Genomic DNA, 20464 nt, shown 5'->3' with positions numbered 1-20464 from the left:
TATGTAAACAAGCCCAAAAGAAGCGGCCACATAATTATGCATAGCAGCATAGGCTATTCGAAAATAGCAGATCTACAAGCTCGCGATGTGAAGCGTTGTGAGCTTATAGATCTGCTATTTTCTGAAAAATCTTGAAGAAATTGGGGAATATTTTAAAAACATTTTAATAACACAAATCTTGTATGGGCGTCTCTGGCACTACATGGCACAAATATTTTCAGATGGGGGATCTGCGGACAAATACATATAAATATGGGGGTCCTCCCTTGCCATGAAAATGTTTGAGAACCACTGGTTCAGCAACATTAGGAAACAAGCCCCAAATATGCAACTACACTTAGAAACAAGCCCAATATTTACAATAAGTCGCTTATAATAAGCAGACATGGCAACACTGCACCGGGGGCGTTCCTTTTAGTATGCCGGCGTGCATCGGAACCGAAAATAGCCGATCTACAAGCTCACAACGCTTCGCCTCACAACACGTTCTGAGCTTGTGGATTGTCATTTTATTATGCATTTACGTGAAAAGGACGGACAAGCGTTGCCTTTATGGAAATCCTTGGTACTTATACTACAAAGATCAAAGCAGTTAGATCATGTCGGAGGACGCACGTTGGAATGGTAATTTTAATCACAACAGTTTATTTTACAAAATGCCCTATTTTTCTAGTAAAAGCAAGCACACACACATCATTGTATAATCGTACCACTGAACTACTTTTGCAAACTGTTAATAATAAGAATACCGTTATAAAGTATTCAATCAATCAATCATACAATACAAAAATGACCATACATAACTGACAGCAAGGCATCACTAAATTTGAATTATTAACCATGAGGATTCATGTTAATATACCAAGAACATCATTTTGGAGTGATGCAACAATTTATGGAACCACTCCCTTGGACTGAAACGTGAAATGTTTTTATTACAGCAAATCCATCCGAATCTCAACATCTTTCAAACAGCAGGTTAAACATACAAAAGCTCACTTAACATAGTTTATTTTTTATTAAATATGTAAAAAGCAGGTCAAGTTATTCACAAATAAAATGCAAACATGCAACACATTTTGGGGAATGCATAATGAGTGGGACATGAAAAAACATTTACTATTCATAAGTATTGACAGTACATGTTTACATTCCTTTTCATTTACACAATAATATATGACTAAAGCAATATGGTGCACTTTCGATTTCAATCGTAGTAAATGCAACATATACAAAGTATGTACTGGAATATAGCATGTCAAATTACTCAGTGAACTGACTCACATCTCCCATAGGTTTGGTGGTTCAAACATGATTTGAAACAAAACAATACTGGATTTTCACTGAATAAGTGAAGGTGGCTAGTTTTCTGTTGGAAGTACAAAATAAAATAAAAAATAAAAGTTGCTGTAAGACTAGTCCACAATATAATGGTTCTCCAATTCCCATGTTTTGGGCAAACCAAGTCAACCTCTTTCACTGAAACGCACCATAATCTTACATTGAAAGCACACTATTGAGCACACTGATTATCAGAAATGTGAATTGGGAAGATAGTCATGACACATTTGTAGTTGGCATTTACACTACTACTTTTCATTCATATTTCAATGACTGTATTGTCTCACTTCATGAGGATGCAATGCAGATTCTTACACTATGCCTAAGGCTTAATAAATATGGTGAGGGTCTATGGACAGATTGTCCAATACAGATCAAATGTCAGTGCAACATATGGAAGGAGGTTAGATAAGAGCTACTAAGGGCCCTTCCAGGGCTTTGCTTATTGCATTCTTGTGATTAATATGATAGATACAGTATGTAGAATTTAAAAAATAACAAACATAAAAACTGAATGAAGGGAGAGAAGCTGGCAAATTAACACTTGTGCTGACAGGTAAGAAGTACCTGTCTGGACTTCAGCATTTCCACACATCTAGGATGTGAATTGACCTTGTTTCACCCACACAGTCCTTAGAAACTTCTGTGATGGTCTGAGCTTGTCTGCTAGTGGAGGTAATAACAGCGAACCTGCCACAGCATTTTCATCAACAGTCACAAAAACACAGAATATTGAGCCGAGGGTAAAAAAAAATGAGGGTGATTCTTTTCATGAGGTGGCTTCATGTGCTCAGTCTTCAAGAGAACAAAAAGGAAAAGTAACCATGAGGAAAAACTTAAAATCCTTTGACAGTTCTCACGAAATAAAAAGGGGTGGGTAGTTGCAGTAAGGGATGACAACAGTCAGTATTCATCCTGTTCCTGCTGGTCATCTGGTACCTCGTCTTGGACTTGCTGCTCCACCTCGTCCCCATCACCTTCTGCCAGTTCCGCTGCTCCTTCCTGAAATGATACACACATTAAAGGGTTAACCATTATTAAGATAATCATATAGAAAAATACTACAATACTTTTTCTAGCTGGCATTTTTGCAACAATAAGCCATTCAATGTTATCACATTCTGTAAGTGCTTCTCTATACACTAGTTTCCATTGGTGGCTCCGCCACGTCCAGTAAATACTGTATGCAAATGCCATGTTTTTGAGGACCCCCTTGAAAACGAGATGATGCACCTCAAGGGGCTTATCCTCCAACAGAAAAGTCTAAATACATTAAATCAAATCACGCACAGTCTCCTCTGGAAGGGAAGAGCATCAGTATATTTATTTGCTGGTCTTCTTTCAAAAAAATATGTTACTGCTGGTTTATCGTTTAACCCGTTAAAACCGGGAAAGCATCTGTGTCATTTTACATTATAGCATTGGCTAAAAATTGCAGATATACAAGTTCAGCGCTTCCCTTCGGGCCGCACCGCGAGCTTGTACATCGGCTATTTTTGAAAAAAAATTTAGAAGGCATTTGTAGAATCGGCCTAAGGTCTTAAAGGGTTAAATAAAAACACTCCCGGACCGGTTTAACCATACTGGTTTGTTTACTGGTCTTCCCTAAATTCTTATCGGCATTTCATGTCTCTAATGTGTCCCTCTCTACAACAAAAGAGCAGCATGTGCTCTTTTCTGTTCCTTCCCCAGAATTGGACAATCACCAAACAATTGGTTATATGTGTTTACGCTCTGCGTTGATCATCAATTACCAGCATATACTATTTAAATAAGACTATAGTCCTTCTTGCAGCTGACCCTCTCACTGTACTTATCGGAAGTAAAACATAAAATGCCCCCCCAAAATGTGTTTGCAGTCAGCAAAGTAAGGTACTGAAAAAAAGTATTGTGTTAAATCCCAGGTATTGGTATATTATGAAGAGATTTACAAACGATATCTGTCCCCTGTGCCTGCTAGGTTAAAAATAGCCAAAAACAACGCTCAAATATTCCTTTAAAAAAAAAAACATGTAGGTTCGATCCAATCGAATTTTGAATATATAAAATATCGTATACATTAAAACTTAATTCTAAAGACCGCAGAAGTCTCTTTATTTCTCTCTATGTTCCAGCCGCGTTTGGTGATGAGAAGCATGCTCTCTTGCGTGATAAAATGAATGATTCATACTTATTCTATAGCCTCATTTTAATAAGCTGTAGATACAAGCCCAGACTTTTCCCGGAGAACGGACACACATCACTTCGAGCATCGTGCTGTGAATGAAGCATGGAACAATCTTTCCTTGAAATGAAATTATAATCAAAATGATCTATTCAGTCAGATTCAACGTTTTTGTTTAAATAAAAAGGTACATGCAAGAGAAAAGGAGACGGTTTTAACGTGAGGGACAATCCAAAGTTTTTGCATCGCTTTTTCGGTCGAGTCTGTGGTTGTGAACTGTTTGCCATCACTACCAAATGGATCGCCTGCTTTCAGCTTTTTATCGATATACCGAGCGAGTCCGGTTGTGTGCATGACGTGTCTGCTCTGATGTGTTGAGTCAGTGTGTTCACAGCAAGGGAGGGCAAATACATCCAATCTACAAGCCAACAACGAGTTGCATTTGCGATGCGCTGAGGTCTTATAGATCGGTCGCGTTCGGCATAAGACACCGTCGTACGACAAGTTTGACTTGAGGCTGCTTGCTCAGAGCTCAGGCTGAAGCAATCTCGTGAGACCAGCTGCTGTGTTACAGTCTTGTGAGAACGCGCAATGCAGACTATCTAACCGTCCTTGTGCCAACTTATCTAATCAGCAACCAAACTGACCCCAACTGCCATGAAGTGTGTTAAGATTAATCGGGGGTTGATAGATCAATCATGGGTTGATTACATCAACCAAGGGTTGATGAGTGGGACGCTGACCTGTTCATCTGCAGAGTAGAGGATCTCCATTAACTGCTCCACAAATGGGGCGGTCTCTTCACCCTGGTCCTGACACAGCGTCTCCACCTCTCGCAGCTTGCTGAAATAAAAGTCTCTCTCCTTCTCCACTCCTTCCAATGCAAGCTTTAATGTGTTCACCTACAAAACATAATAATTTAAACATGCATCAATATTCAACTACACAGGATATAAGATAATTTATTGTCAGAACAATACAGCAGGTAACATTAGCAACATCGCAGGCAGTGAAATTGCATATACTTTGGTTCAAATCGGACAATGCATAGAAGCATTTCTCAGCACTGAAAAACTAATACTGTTACAGTACATCAGTTCTACATTTAGGGACTCAAGGCGGATGCAACTCATTTAGCATTAAATGTCTAATCTTAAACAGCTGCAGTTGATTCAGAATACTGCTGCTCGAGTCCTTACTAGTTACTAATACCAAGGAAGTGGATATATCACTCCAGTTCTCAGATATTTACACTACACTCCCTGTCTATCACATAATTTATTTCAAAATACTACACTTAGTTTATAAAGGATGCTTTCTGAACCCAGAGTCATAACTAAACGTGGAGAAGCAGTGCTCAGTTTGTATGCACCACTAACAGTATCTGGAACAAAGTCCCAGAAAACTACATATCTGCTACAACCCTCAGTTCTTAAAAAAAAAAAAAGAGAGAAAAAAAAAGACCTTTCTGTTTGCAGCTGACTTTTACTTCGGTTTAAACACATTTTTTATAATTTCTTCTGCACTGTAATTGCATTCTCTTATCCTTTTTTAATTTAACTTTGTTTTAATTAATTGTCCTTAATAATGTGCTTCTTTTGTGGCTTAATAATTCATGTTTATGTGTAAAGGACTGAACCGTCTTGTTATTGAATCTTGCCTTGAAAATGTAAATGCAAAATTAAAATGCACTTTTTAACAAATCATTTAACATCAGATTTGCCAAATATGTGTCATGCCTTAGTTCAAGGTTCCCCATGTAAATTAATGAGTTGAACTCATTCCTTGCCTGTACCTGATCATTAAGCTGTGTGACCTGAGCTTCCAGTTCCTTCTCTCCTTTGGCAGGAGTTGTTGCTGCAGGGATCTTTTTGGCCGAGGACGGTCTAGATGACGGTGTTGAAGACTTGGGTGTAGTAGCACTTGCTCTAGACACTCCTGCAGCAGAAACAGGTTATGGTCAGAGATTGAGGCGATGTACATAAAATAGATGTGGCCAATAAGATGGAATTTGTTGTTAATCGAGAAGGTCAAGCTGGTTTAATTTCTGTCAGAAGTGGAAATGTTACTAAACCAAACCTAACCTGTAGCTGACATGAATATAAAATGTTCCTTATGCCATCCAACAAAAACATAGTTGATCACTGATGATCAATAAGAATTATGAATCAATTAATCAAATAAGATTTATGTGTGCAAAAATTCATCAAATTCATCACAACAAGCTCATTTTATCAATACTGATACAAATATTATGTATATAACGGATAACATGTTACCCTAGAACCATTACTTTCCATTGTCCATGGCATTCATCTTACCTGCGGTAGGGGAGCTTGCTGCATGGTGGGACTTCTTTGGCAGGTTGAAGATCTGCTCGCCAGGATCTGGTGGAGGAATGGCATCCTGACCCTGTCTGGCCTGAAGAGGGTCATACTCCTTACCATCGTAGTTGGCGTCAAAGAACTTCTTAAACCACTGGATGAAGTCCAGGTTGTCCTGAAATCTGCCTTTAACTAGCTTCTCCACAGGAATAATCTGAATAGAAGGTGAGGAGGGGAAGGGGAAAACCTCTGTTAAAATAATACAAAAACATCAAAGAATCGTTTAATTTGTGTATGTACCAAGTGAAGCACATTTAGAGAAACAATACAAAGTGGAGGTGAAGCAATTACAAAAAACTGTAGCAATAAGCAAACCCACCTTATCAACATTCATCCTTTTGAACGATGCCTGCAGCACTTTAAAGTTATGGATGTACTCATGCTCCAGTTTGGCTTGGAACTTGACCTTCTTAAGGCTGATGCAGCCAGGGAAGAGCATGTCCATAAACTGGCAGTAGGCAGCTCCTACAATGGCAAGAAAATGACAGTTAAGCCAGTAAGCCCTTCTTAGGAAATAAAAAGGTTGCAACAAAGATTGTTTATTTATTTAATTTTATATATATACACCCAGAAATCGCGTGATCACAACAAAATAAAGCTGGTTTCGTTCAGTATTATAGGATTTATAAAAGTCAAATTGTCTCTGCTTTCTGTTGTTTTTGGCGAAAACAAGCCACATTCAACTGCCATAACTATGGAACGGATCATCCCGACGGCACGCTCGCCCCCCCCCCATCCACCGAGACCCCCGTACGTGTAATGAGGCGATCACCAGGTGGATCGATGTGAAAAATAAAATTCTATGATTTTTCAAATGTTAGTAAAAACGGTCGGAAATAGAAAAGGACCATACCGGTATTTCTTTCATGTTATAAGCATTGACTTTATAGCTTTTCTAGAAGCGTTTTTCCAACTTTCCAAGAACAGAAGCCATTAGTTTCTTCCATTAATTTCAGCACAGTGAAAATAAACAATGCAGAAATTTGTAGATGATAGATGATGCAACCATGTGTCATCTTAATTTTTTGTCAAAATTACTTCTAAAGCTGCAACAGGGGACTTATTTGAAGGAATAAAATCTTATTGTTAACCTATTTGTGTGGTAGATTATGTACATAAAATACAATTAGAAAATGTGCAATGGTTGGAGGTGGTCTCTCTACTCCACCATTGAGAAGTTTAGACCCTGGTGTTGGGTAGAACACCCACTGTTTGACAAGTGGGGAAGCACTGGCTCAGGTGAAGTGTCCTTGAGTAAGACACTAAACCCATTTAGACAGGGAAAGAATCTTTTCTTTTTAGATTTCTTTGGCTACTGAAAAATAGCAGATATACAAGCTCATAGCGCGCCATCGAGTGCCGCGCTATGAGCTTGTAGATCTGCCATTTTTGAAAAATCCTGAAAATGTGTGCCAATCTTTGAATAGCGGTACTTTATATTCAATACATTATATATATATATATATATATATATATATAATATTTTTTTAAAGCAAACATTTTAAAATTTTCACGATTTAAAAAAAATAGCAGATCTACAAGCTCAGTGCCACACTATGAGCTTGTATATCTGCTATTTTTGAATAGCCAAAGAAATCTTAAAAAGATTACACAGATGCTTCCCTGGTCTTAATGGATGAATTGCTCCTGATGAGCAGGTTGGTGCCTTACATGGTTGCCAGTGTGTGAATGACTTTACGAATGGGTGAATGTAATGCACATTGTAAAGGGCTCTGGATAAAAGTTAAAGTTGCACCGTTTACCATTAAGTAGCTGTGTGTGTAGTAGTGAGTAGTGTCTGAAGCTTATAAGCCCAATATCTACCCTGGCCAAGCAGTATTATGTTTTCTTCCCCGCGCGGGAGACCCGAGTTTGAATCCTGGGTGTTACTGGGTGTGCGATTACCTCTCTCCGTCAGAGAGGTACAGATTGTAACATTAACCCATTCAATCCGGGAACGCATCTCTGTCATTTTAGATTTCTTTGGCTATGCAAAAATAGCAGATATACAAGCTCATAACTGGGGGTTTTTATCGTGAAAAAAATAAAATATATTTTTATTGTTGTTGAAATGGCTTGGCAATCCTTTCTATTTTTATACTGTGATTTGTGGCTACAAAGAATCTGGTTGCTTGCTGGTGTAAGAGGGGGTGTGGGTTTCATAGTGTGTATACGGTAAAGAACCATGCGCGTTTGTTGGAGGAATTACAGTAAAACCTGGTTTGTACTTCGTTCGTATGACGGTGTCACAGGGTGAACTTAGCTGATCTACAAGCCCACAACGCGACACATCCTAGGGCTTTTAGATCAGCTATGCTCACCGCGGAACACAGTTGTACGGACGAAGTATAACCACGCTTATTGGAACGGTCTCTACATGCAGTCTGCCTCGCGGCACGTGTCGTTGTATTAGCTCAGATGGAAATGTAGCCGAGATGGAGTTATTTATTTGAGACAAGCTGACCTGTTCTTATTGAGAAATACCATTATTGACGTAAATAAGCCTTCACAGCACGGAACTCTGTGAAATGAATGCCAGCGTGGACGAAAACGTCTTGTATTTGGGAATATAGGTTTTATAGAGATGCCAAAAGTTAAACAAATGATCAATTTGATAAGTGTCCTCTATTCAAAAGAACAGCTGACTTTAAAAAATATATGTCTCTGCTTGGTGCGATGACATCGCGTTCCGTTTTACATTTTATCTTTAATATCGCAATCCAAATCACATCCATAACGTTACTGAACTTACTCTTTATGTAGCGCAGCAATATATTCCATGGAAAGGAAACCCGGAACGCTAAGATTGATCGCTCAGCCACAGCTTGTAGATCGGCTCTTTTCGACTAGTTGTTGGATATAGTTCCTACTTTCCAGATTGACAGTACAGTATGTCTTCATCTCTTTCTGCTGTGTAAGTTAACCTCTTCAAATAGCGCATGTTTGCAACTAAGATCTACCTGAAAAGGATGATCAGCACTGCCTGTGGTAACTTTTAAGCATTCTGTAAACATCATATTTATTTTCTGTGCATCTCCTGCTGCGAGTTTGTGCACCGTTTGCGCAGTGACATTGATATGCGCATTTGGCTCAAAAAAATCCTCTGCGCCCCGCCTGCGTCCCAGGGGAGATTAATTTGCGTTCCAAATACATATTTTTACGTCCCCGGGACGTCGGGACTCCCTTAGTCTCAAGCCCTGCTTAACTGTCATTCACAACATATTTGAAGACATCCACACAACATAGCCAAATATCTCTTCCAGAAAATTGTCCCTGGAGAAATGATAGCCTAGTTTTACAAATTAAATTCAAATGTTAATCAAGTCTTCATGGTAACATGAATATTAGTTGGGACAGTACAACATGAGTAATTTCAAGTTTAAATTAAGCTTTTGGAAAATGATCAGCCGTATCATGTGTGATTGGGAGCCATAAATACCCATAAAAAGACATTAATAACCAAGAAGAGAGACAACACAGAGAGGAATTGGTATTATTTCCTAGACTCATGCATGCCTTAACCCATTAAGACCTGGAACTGTGTCATTTTTAGATTTGAGCTAACACTTTTGGCTATTCAAAAATAGCAGATATACAAGCTCATAGCGCGGCACCGAGTGCTATGAGCTTGTAGATCTGCTATTTTTGAAAAATCTTGAAAATGTGTGCAAGTCTTTGAATATATATATATATTTTTTTTTTTTGCTTCTAGGGGTCCCTGGAACAAAATATTTTGATGGGGGTCCGCGGCCAAATACATATCATTTTGGGGGTCCTTGACATGAAAAAGTTTGAGCACCACTGATATAGAAACAATGAAACATACATTTTTCAGAAAACTGTTGGGATTTAGGAGACATGTAGAAGCGGCTTCAGGTCTCAATGGGTTAAGACAACACTGTTGTTTACTAAACAGAGACATGACAAACTCTACATCTTATTTATAGATTCCTAACCTCTACAAGAGAAAGGTGCAGATGTTTTCTAGGCTGCTTTTAACACACCCATGCTAAAGAACAAACAGACCATCACTGTTATGTTAGTGACAAAAAGAAAATAGAACTAATGCATTCCTCAAAACTTTGGGATTGCAGAGATGGAGAACGAGGAAGAGGAAGAGAGGAAGCCATAAGCACGTTTTTGTTTTGTTTTGTTTTTTTGAGAGAAGAATTTTGATCTCACCTGATGAGAGCTGCTCCACTTTAGTGTAGTTCAGGCAGAGAAGATCATTTACCCAGGCAGTGATGTCATGCCTGCTCATAGTCTCCTGGGTTATTGAGGTAGAATATACATTGACCGCCATCCCCCAACTGAAATAGAAATATCACAAATAAATCAAATAATGGTTTTGGGTCAGAACACTTAACCACATGAACCCTAGCATCCCTATTCTGGGCATGTGATAATATTAGGCAAACAATCATTAGGCAAAAATAGACAGACATTCAGCTAAAATAGCAGATCTACAATCTCAAAACGCATCGCAACTCTTTGTGAACAACTCTTTGTAAATAATCTACTTTTGCTATTTGACATACAACAAGTATATAGGGTTTAAGTAGTTAACTATTGACAAAAACAAGCATCATTCTGTACATAACAGAGCCTAAAGAATTAGTTAAAATTCTAGACCAAAGACAGTGGCAACAGAGAAGTCAATACCACGATTAAGAACCATGATAGTTGATTAATTGAATACATAGGACCACAATGGAAACAAGTCCCCAGGACTTTTTTGTGTTGTCCTTTTAGCCTTAATGTCTTACTGTACCACGTGCCATTTACATTTCTGACTAATAAAGAATTCAATCAATCAATAGTGAGTTATTGTAGTTCAGACATCAGGCAAGGGTCCAAGTCTCAATTGGAAATGCAACAACTCTATGTGCTGCAATTTTCCCAGTGAACAATATTCCACAGTATTCCAGCAACTTGAGTCTAATATAGTTCATTTCAATTATTTCAACAAAAAAAAAACATAATCTCAGCTGACATTTATTTATTTATTTTCCCAGCTGGTTTATCTAAAGCATACAGAATGGTGTCAACCTGCATTAGAGAAGTCAAAGCTGTGATACTTGAATATGACAATTATGAAAGCATAATCATGCATAAAGCAAGGGAAAATAATGCATTGAAAGGTAGGCTAAACAAACTTTTCACTTAAATTGGAAAAGGTCTACAGGAATTCCAGAATATATTTAGAAGTAATGTCAAGTGTTTCAAATTCTCCTTTAACTCAAAAAGAGAGATTCAGTAATGTATACAGCTGTAGGCAATATCAATGCTCTCAACAGAAATAAAAGAAAAAAAGCTGGATAGCAAAGAAACAACACATCTGCCCTTGATTGGATTAAATTAACTAAAATGTACTGTAACTACATCATGCCAGCCTAATCATTATTCCACTTTCAAATACAAAAGCATTCAAGCGTGGTGTAAGGTGGGATTTTGTATAACAACCGTTATCATTTAAAGCAGTGGTTCTCAACCAGTGGTCCGGGGACCACCAGTGATCCTTGAGGGGGCTCCAGGTGGTCCCCAGCTAAATGATGGAGAGTTAATGGTAACCAAATGGACACTTATAGATCTTTAACTCTTGAGAGTGTAAAATGAAACCAAATGATTTGGTCTCATTTGACGCTCTCAAGAGTTACATTATTGTTAAACATCCACACTATTTAATTAAAAAGTTTTTTCTTTTCATCAACGTTTGTTGTATCTCCTAATGGTACCCCATCAATACAGCATGGACTTGTGGACAAAAATCGTATCCAAGGACAACAACATATTCCTAGTCTTGGGTCTGAGGGGCTAAATCTCATCAAATGGTGGTCCGTGGCTCAAATGGAGAATAAAAAATGGACCTTGGTATGAAAATTGTTAAAACCCACTGCTTTAAAGATAATGTCAGAGAGCCTCCAGTGACTCCTTGGGAAGGAAATAGGGACAGTAGGTATCATGTCAACAAAGCGGATGTCTGTTAGCTTTGTTAGCCATGCAGGGACACAGATAGCGGCATACGGGGCTGTGCAAGATGCCTGGGACGATTTGACACAGGAAAACGATCATGAGCAACTCATTAAGGGGCTTTACGTGTGACAATAATATGACTGCAATGCATTCACCGCAACACATGATCTGCATCAAACATGACATGTCATGATGAAAATATTCTAAGCAGAGAGGGGCGGCTGGGTTTTCGCAGAACATTTTTTGACAAGCTCCCCGAGCACCGGAGGAAAACTCGTCCGGTCCATGCCATTTGGCACAACTGTACTCGACAACACTGCCATTTATAGTGGACATTTATGAAGCATAATTCCGATTTCATATCAGCCATGGGGTGTTTCTTGGAAGGGCCTTAAGGGGCGATTTACGCCATAGCTTCCACTGATAAGACCAGCTCTGAGAGCAGACTGGGGTTTAGCAGCTATTACTCAGTCTACCGCCAGTGTGGTATCGTTGTATGAAATAAAACGGTTCAAAAAGGCGTTGTTTTTTGTTGCAGCATCTTAATTCTAAATGAAATCCGTTCTGTGCGAGCCCACCACAACAACTGCGGCATTACAACGGTTTACCTGTAGGCGCGCTCTCCTCGCACTGTGTTTTTTCTGTAAGGAATGATGTTGGATCCGTTGTCCGATGGGACGATGTCGTTGTTATTCTCTCCATTTGGGGACAGTGCTTGGGTGGGACCAGGCATTTGGGGTCTCTCAAATATTAGAACAGATATTCTGTTCCCGATCCTCTGGCGAAAAAGGACGATGCAAACGCTAAGAAAAGTGCCGCACCTCGGGCTTGTTCTCCCTGCTTATTCTTCACAAATCTCAGCCTAGTCCGTGACGTTGCTGCGCCCTGTTCACGTGACCGTTGGGGGCGGCTGCGTATTCCTGATCTCTGATAGTAGGTTAAGAAATAGTACAGAAAATTACGATTGATTAGTATGTTTAACTGAAGATTTCCACTAACCTAGCCAGGTCCAGTCAGAAAGGGGAAAACAATTGTCCCATTAATATCCAAGTTGTTATAGGCGAAAAGTGAAAAGCCCTCAATGAATGCAGCCTCTCAAACCATCTGATGAGTTTTGTGTGATTGAAAGATGCAGCCAATCCAGTTTCTCTCTCAAAACAATGGGAGGCAATCACTGGTTTCTTTGCATTTAAGAGGACATGTCAGAAAAAAGAAAAGGCTTATCATTTGTCAGAGGGATAAGAATTGGACTGATGCCAAAGGCCACCTCATATTGTGCAGCACTGATTACATCGCTGTATAATTCAATCATGCATCTAAATGTGTATCTGTCCAACTGCCATCATGACAATGAGCAGAAGACCAAAACAGTCCAAATTGATCAAATGGTAGGATTTTTTTTTTTTAAAGTATCCCCCCTTCAGATGTTTTTCATATTTTATTGTTTTGCAGCATTGAATCACAGTGGACTTAATTACGCTTTTTACCACTGACCAACAGAAATATACTGTATAGTCTATATTAACAAAGTGGCAACAATACATGCAAAATGATTATAAATATCTAACATTAAAAAAAAAATAGTACAGTACTTAAAAACTACAGCATAAAGCAATGGACCAATCCAAGAGTATCTTTGATAAACGGTCTTGAAAAGTACCAATCAGGGACATATAGGATACAAGGAGATTTCAAAGGCACAACATCCCTTGAGCAAAGTAAAGTCCAATATAATTACTGGAAAAAGTTAAAACATGTTGTAACTGTAAATGTGCCTAGAACAGGCTGTCCTACATTCAGTGAGAGGGCAAGAAGGGTACCGGTCAAGGAAGCCACCAATGACCCAGAGGCCAGGGCAGGGCAACTCTTAAATTAACAACTTGAGCCCTAATCTGTACTTCGTTGTACAACGGTGTCGCACGTCAAAAATAGACGGTACAAGCTCACAATGTGTTGCTGTGGGCTTCCTTGTACTGCAGATCTGCTATTTTTTAAAAGAGTTTGCCTATAACGAACGACACATGTCCAAAATAGGGACGCCAGGTTGAAAGTGGTTAAATACAGGGAAACTGTAGAAGAAAACCTCTAGTCTGCAATGTAACAATGACTTGGGATTAAATGTAGTCTGTCTTCCAGCAGAACAATGACGCAAAGCAAAAGCCGCTAAGCCAGGTCAAAAAGGTCGATATCCTGGAGAGCAAAACTAAGTCAGAGCCTGGGCCTCAATCAAATTCAAAATGTGTTGCAGGACTTAAAAACTGCAATTAAATGAACAGTCTCCATCCAACTTAGCAAGTTGGCAGTGCAACAGTTCTTTGTACAGTTGTTACTTGTTAGCTAAACAGTTGTACAAAGAATGATCAATAATTGCAATCTCCAGATGTGCAAAGCTGACAGACATATTCAAAGGTGTGATTACCAAAGGGGGTGAATTTTGGAATCAATACTTTCCCCCTATGACATTAGAGTATCATTTTATTTAGATGAATTTAAAAAGCCTAGTTAATGTTGTAATTGTAAAATGATAGAATATGAAAAGAAAGGGGGGCTGTAGGTAAGGTAACCAGTCCAGGAGTGAGTGAGTGGAAGTTCTGCAACCACTGCAGGACATATATAATACCATGATACTTTGTCTAGTGCTGACTGCAGCACTAGACGGTACATTAGCACCGATAGGCACCCTCAGCACATAAGCTTTACGTGTATGTGATTTCATACACAGCACAAGAAATTCAAACTCAATTTCAATAGTTTCAATATTGAAGATTGTTATGACTATCTTATATACACGTACACAAAAATACAATCATTTGTTTTTGGTTCCTCAATTCTGTAGTAGCAAACAATAACAAATAAATAATAAATAGCAACAATAGTAAAAAGAAAAAGAAAAAAAGCACTTCTTTCTTATGTGCTTGTGCACACTGCCCTGTATAAATATCTATTTTACATGTATTATGTGCTGTATGTAGTACATTTACACAGTGTGAATATGTTTGTGTAGTCTTGATATACAAGGTGTCATGGGCCAGTGTGTGCGTGTGGTATCATGTGTTTAAATATTGAGGTAGGTTTGTGAGCTATCAGCGATTGTGTGTACGTGTAGCTGCCTCTACACACAAGCAGACAGGCAGACAAGGGAGGATTAGTGTTCCCCAAAGCAGTCCAGTACCCAGAGTACTAGCCTAATCAATGATGAATTTAGACCTGGGACCCTGAATGCAGCACCACAACTGTGAGCAACCAGTCTGCTCTAGAACAAGTGGAAAGGTGTCGACAATGCCAGGTCAAATGTGCTCCTTACTACATCAGCTGATAGTGAGCCAAATCGCAAAACAATGCATGATAAATCAATGAGTCAATAACACAAGTGCCACAACTGTCATTGCCAATGAATTAATGCTTGTCAGTGCATTAGGCTTGTAAGGCTACATGAATGCATTGTGCAATGAAGTCCCAAAGCAAGTAGCAAGTCTTTTCAATCCCAAAAGGGACACCAAAAGTACATATTATCTAGTATATAACACAGACTGTTTACATTTAATTTATGTAATGGCCCTATGCCATGATGGGACATGATGAGTTGCAACTTGCAAGCAAATCATTGGGTCTTTTCTTGCTTCAAAGTGCAATTCCTGTACATTGTGGTGGGGGGAGGTATGTAGTGAGAACTGGAAATACTAATAGAATGCTGTAACCATCTGAGCACTTAACATAAACCCAGAATCGTGGCCTGTATGTACTTTAGAAATACTGAAGTTGTGAGTCCTAATAGCCCCCCCACAAACACACAAACATTTTTTGAAAAAAACGTTTTTCAAGACTACAGTTTCTAAGCAATTTAAGGCATAAACAAAGAACACAATTGGTTGCTTAATAACCACCATTCCATCACTCAAAGCAATGTCCAAAGCAATAGATTTTAAAGCCTAAGTAGTTTAAGCACTAATTTCAAACATAGCCCTAGGTAGGCAACCCGGCCTGGCAGAGCTCTGCGCTCCCAGGAGCGCACTTTTCTAGTTTCGTCTGTGCTCTGCCTTTGTAGTATACTAGTACTTGTGGTCGTCAAAACCAGCCAACTGGTGTTTGTGTAGTTACAAAGTGTTGGAGGTGCATTGCTATGCACTTAGAACCTCTGCAGACCGCCGCCCGCACTCCGTTGTGCAGGCTGTGGTCGCACCTTAAAAGGGATAGTTCACCCAAATAATAATTTCATGATGAGCAGGGGTTCCGGTAGGAGACACAAAGGAGACTCTTTGTGTCTCCTACTGGAACCCCTGCACGGTGTCAAAGATCATTCCAGAAGTGTGCCAAGCCATTTGGAAAAGCTTGCAGCTGGAGGTTGTGGCCTTTACGACACCGACACACTGGGTGGACATTGCACAGTATTTCTGGAGAATATTGAATTTCCCACTGTGTCTGTGTGTGGCATCGACAGGAAGCTTGTCCAGATCATAGCCCCTCTGAGATCTGGCAGCAACCTTTTCAATTATAAGGAGACTGACAAACTCAATTGTTCTGATGGCTGCATTTGATGTAAATTACTGCTTCACAATGGTGAGATCCCCCCCCCCCCTGAATAGAAACCGACGCAAGATGTAAGATATAAGATAAGATATACTTTGTTGTCCTGCAAGGGAAATTTGTCTTGGGCTCCATGTCGCTCCATCACACAACGCACTGCAGCGCAAGTAACAATGCATGTACACATGCATAGTACATAGCCTAGAATAGATCTTACATACACTCTCTTATAAACGTGCTATCCCTATTCTGGGCATGTCATAATACGCAAAAATAGCAGATCGGCTATTTTCGGCAAAGAGATTTGGTGTAGAGGAAAAACATTTGGGGACAATGTATAGACCCCAGGGGGGGTCAAGAAGTATATGGTTTAAGTGGTTGCATTGACATATTCATTAAACTGCGTCTCTTGCCCTGTCTAGAGCTGTGTCCAGTGTGCATGCATGTGTTCACGCATTATTGACATGTTGTCATAATTAGTATGTTGGTGTTAAGCAGACGTGGGCTTTAAGAGCAGGAAGTCTCTCTCCCATGCACATACGTGTGCCATACATGTCTCTCTCTCTGTCCGGTGCGTTTGCAAGCATGCACACACGTCATAGGTGTACAGGATATGTTGACACTTTAGTATGTTGGTCTCTCTCTTGTCTGTTTGTGTGCGGTGCACAAGTGTGCATGCGTCATACATGATCATAGTCGTGCGGCGAGACATACATAGCAATCTTAATGAATTTGACAAATTAGATCAACAGGACTTGACAATGTTGGTGCAAAAAATTGTTTTTTTTTACAAGCACAGATTATCAACTATGAGACAATAGTTGCATGGCTTCAGCTAAATGGAGGAGCAAATTGGCATAGTGTAAATCCCATACACCGGACGGACAGCCTATGTATCCCATACCATGGAGGGACCAGGGACGGTGAGGCTGTGATTATGAACTCTCAATAATAACATTGTTGTCAGTGAGACAGTGACCAATGTGAAACATACTTAGGAATTTAGTTCCTTGGCATGCTGGCAGCAAGCACAAGAACTAAGACTCTGAACACAGTGTAGTAGTTTGTGAAATTAGCTGCGAACAGACAGACACACACACAGAGGCGAAAACATACTCTCTGCTGGGCCATTCCGGCCTGTCGGAGATAAATAATAAGACCAAAGCCGATAAAAAACAGATACCGTCCATAATATCTTAGTCCCCAATAATATAGTACTCTACTAATATCATGTAGTACCACTTGTTGCCATTTACTATGTTGTCTGGAATGATTCTTGTAATTCTCTGCACTTTGGCATTCTGAATGATCTGCCTGAAGGCAACACCTGGAGTTCTGGGTTCAGAATGTGTGTAGGCTCGTTCAGAATCTTCTGCCTCCCTGACCCTGAGCACATCATTATTTTTCAAATTAATAAGACGTGCAAACTTAGACTTTACCCATGCTGACAGGTCACCAACCTTAGTACTTGTACAATATCGAATCACTAGCATAGTTTACTGACACCAAATAATCTATAAGCCTTCTCTGTATGAGCCTTGAACAAAGGTTTTCAATGTAGCCTACAAGCCATGTGAATGAACTGTGGACCCCAAGATATGTAGCTTAAGTTATATAAATGAACCGGATTTACCGGATTTAAGAGAAGCTAATATTGTGAATGTGATCACCAATTGACTTTGGATCGGACATCATCTCAGTTTTCTTCACATTGACAACCAGGCATGATGGGAATTTCTAAAGCCCATATGTTAGATTAAAAGCAAAATTTTAAGGAAATGACAACTCCTCGAAGTTTATTGTTGACACGCGCAACCAAAGCAGTGAGAGCTGCATCTGATGCAAAACAAAACAAGCTAAAATATGTTTAGAAATCCGTTTTAACAACGACAACTTGATGTGCATCTAGCTCACACATACATACCATAACCAAGCTTCTTCACCAGCCATTATTAGCCCTGTTAGCTTACGTTAGCTTAGCTAGCGATGAGAGAAACTGGTTGTCTCAGTATGATCAAATGTGACTGCCAGTGTCGGCCAGAATAAATCAGCCAAACAAAGTCAGTGATTGAACTGCTGAGACTCGGACATGATCTGACAGGGACCACGGTAACCCTAAAGCTGTCATTAGGTGGTCCTCCTCCATACTCTGACAGAGAGCTACTACAGCACATAACCCACCCATCAAACTAACCACTAACTGGGTGTAATGTGAACTAACGACTATCGGAAGAGAATGCAACAAGTATTACACAACATGATGGACGTTCCGAGACAAAGCGCACATAGTCGGACTGATTTTTGACTCACCCAGTGAACTCAGATCTCCAGGTACACGGTGTTAAAAAAAAGGCTGCTATTTTCCTGAGTCAGTCACCCCAAAACCCCACCCTCCAACCGCCCATGTCCACTAGCATGTGACGCTCAAAAACGCACACATGTTTCATTGGACAGGAGGTCGCCGCTGCTGCCACTGATTGGTTGACCTGTAACATCTGTTCTGTTTTGGGCCAATCATATCCTGATGCGTTGCCCATTGACTAGTACAGCTGCCAGATGTTAACTCTCCTTTCACCGAACGCGTTGATTGGCCTGCTGCTGGAAAATGTACGTAATTAAATGACAGAGCCGTATGTGACATTACTGACTGCATGTGACGTTTAACTGTATGTAAATGAGTCTAAAAGCCCCCTACAATAGAGCAGTGGTTCTCAACCTGTGGGTCAGGTTGATTGATTGATGATTGATTGATGTACTTTATTTAGTGAGACATGAGAAACAGTACATGGAAGTACAATTCACAATACAAGGTCTACAACTGGATAACTCATAAAGCACTAGGATTGTTTAATTAAAATGAGATCCCCACGCACACAAATCATGATGACATATAAGAGACAGACAGACATACACTACTATACAGAACAATTAAGACCTTTTTAATACCTAAAAGGAAGAAAGACAATAAAACAGACCCTTACTGCATCAACAGTAATCAACAAACTATACAAACTGGTAAAATATTGGCCAAATTGTCAAATTATATAAGAAAAGAATTGTGAACATTTATATTTTCACAATATTTATCTGTCGATCCAAGTCAAACAAAATGGAATGCCTCAACTCCTACATTCCAAGTGCTTGTCAGGGTGGGGGGTCCCCAGTTCAAATATGATCATTTTGGGGGGTCGCAACCTGAAAGGTTGAGAACCACTGCAATAGAGGAAAGAAAATAGAACCTAGATATACCATTGATTTAGATTTATTTATATTTTATTATCAGAATTAAAGTTTCTGTATAGCATTATCAAAATCATAAGAAGGACAAGAATCAGGTTCAGCATATGACTTGGCTAAACTGTATTGCCATTAGTCAGATTTATGAGTGCCTTTTTCAAGTTACATATAACAATATCACCCTTTTGAGAAATGGCCACAGAGGAACCATCTTTGGGCTTTAAGTAAAATGTGTTTTTATTGACCATTATGTTACAGAGAGGGAAATACAAAGAATATGTGTCTGCTTCCCATATAGTATTTTGTGTTTATAGAGTTACAACCATGGGTGAAGATCCCAGTCATTCATACTTATTAACTCAGGCCTACAGACAAGCAGTGTCAAAGACTTCTGGCACAGTCCTGTGTTAATAAGCAATTTGGGAAATGGTTCTCTATAGTGCAATAGGCAATTGCCCATTCGTGAGATCAATTAATGTAGATATTGTGGATCTCTGTGATTATTGTTCTCTTGTGACCCGGCCAGACATATTCAGCAGAGTTCAAAGTAAAGACTAATATTGCTTCAGTCATAGGCTGAAATATTTATTCTGAATGGTATTGCTGCCTGTACTTGAGAAAGGAAAATTCCTATTGCCAAAATCCACACAACTGGGATCTAGTCCTGGTTGAGTGATTTTATGTTAGCTCAGACAGTAGGTCTATGTGATGAATTACAGACAATAGGTTGAAACCAGTGAACAGTGCACTCATGACAGTTAATAAATGTGCAGTGCCAACCCAAGGCAATTGAAGTGTGCCATATCTGGAATGGAAAAAGAAAGGAGTTCATAGGCGACTA

General features: G+C 39.4%; 1 protein-coding gene across 2 annotated transcripts; it reads right to left on the bottom strand.

The window, feature by feature from the left end:
• Positions 1-915: 915 nt before the first annotated feature.
• mapre2 (microtubule-associated protein, RP/EB family, member 2) lies at positions 916-18766 on the bottom strand. 2 transcript variants are annotated; one of them, XM_084057566.1, is made up of 7 exons: positions 18697-18766; positions 10072-10199; positions 6209-6354; positions 5827-6043; positions 5301-5443; positions 4249-4407; positions 916-2343 (listed from the first exon to the last, which is right to left on the bottom strand). In XM_084057566.1, the coding sequence occupies exons 2-7, from the start codon at positions 10190-10192 to the stop codon at positions 2245-2247; spliced, it is 885 nt and encodes a 294-aa protein (XP_083913692.1). In that variant the 5' UTR covers positions 10193-10199; positions 18697-18766; the 3' UTR covers positions 916-2244. The 2 variants fall into 2 exon arrangements, with proteins under 2 accessions (XP_083913692.1, XP_083913691.1); XM_084057565.1 differs by lacking the exon at positions 18697-18766 and adding an exon at positions 12471-12760.
• Between the last annotated feature and the right edge of the window lie 1698 nt (positions 18767-20464).

Source organism: Gymnoscopelus microlampas (assembly GCF_963454915.1).
Source record: "Gymnoscopelus microlampas genome assembly, chromosome: 5".
NCBI classification, from domain to species: domain Eukaryota; kingdom Metazoa; phylum Chordata; class Actinopteri; order Myctophiformes; family Myctophidae; genus Gymnoscopelus; species Gymnoscopelus microlampas.
This window is presented reverse-complemented; position numbering and strand designations above follow the sequence as displayed.

Bases quoted from the DNA above. Each gene is read 5' to 3' on its own strand.
- mapre2 (XM_084057565.1), bottom strand. From the start codon at position 12,595: ATGCCTGGTCCCACCCAAGCACTGTCCCCAAATGGAGAGAATAACAAC. The intron at 6,044-6,208 runs GTGGGTTTGCTT...CCTTCTATTCAG, and splicing joins AAAGGATGAATGTTGATAAG to ATTATTCCTGTGGAGAAGCT. The intron at 2,344-4,248 runs GTCAGCGTCCCA...GTATCATTTCAG, and splicing joins TCTACTCTGCAGATGAACAG to GAAGGAGCAGCGGAACTGGC.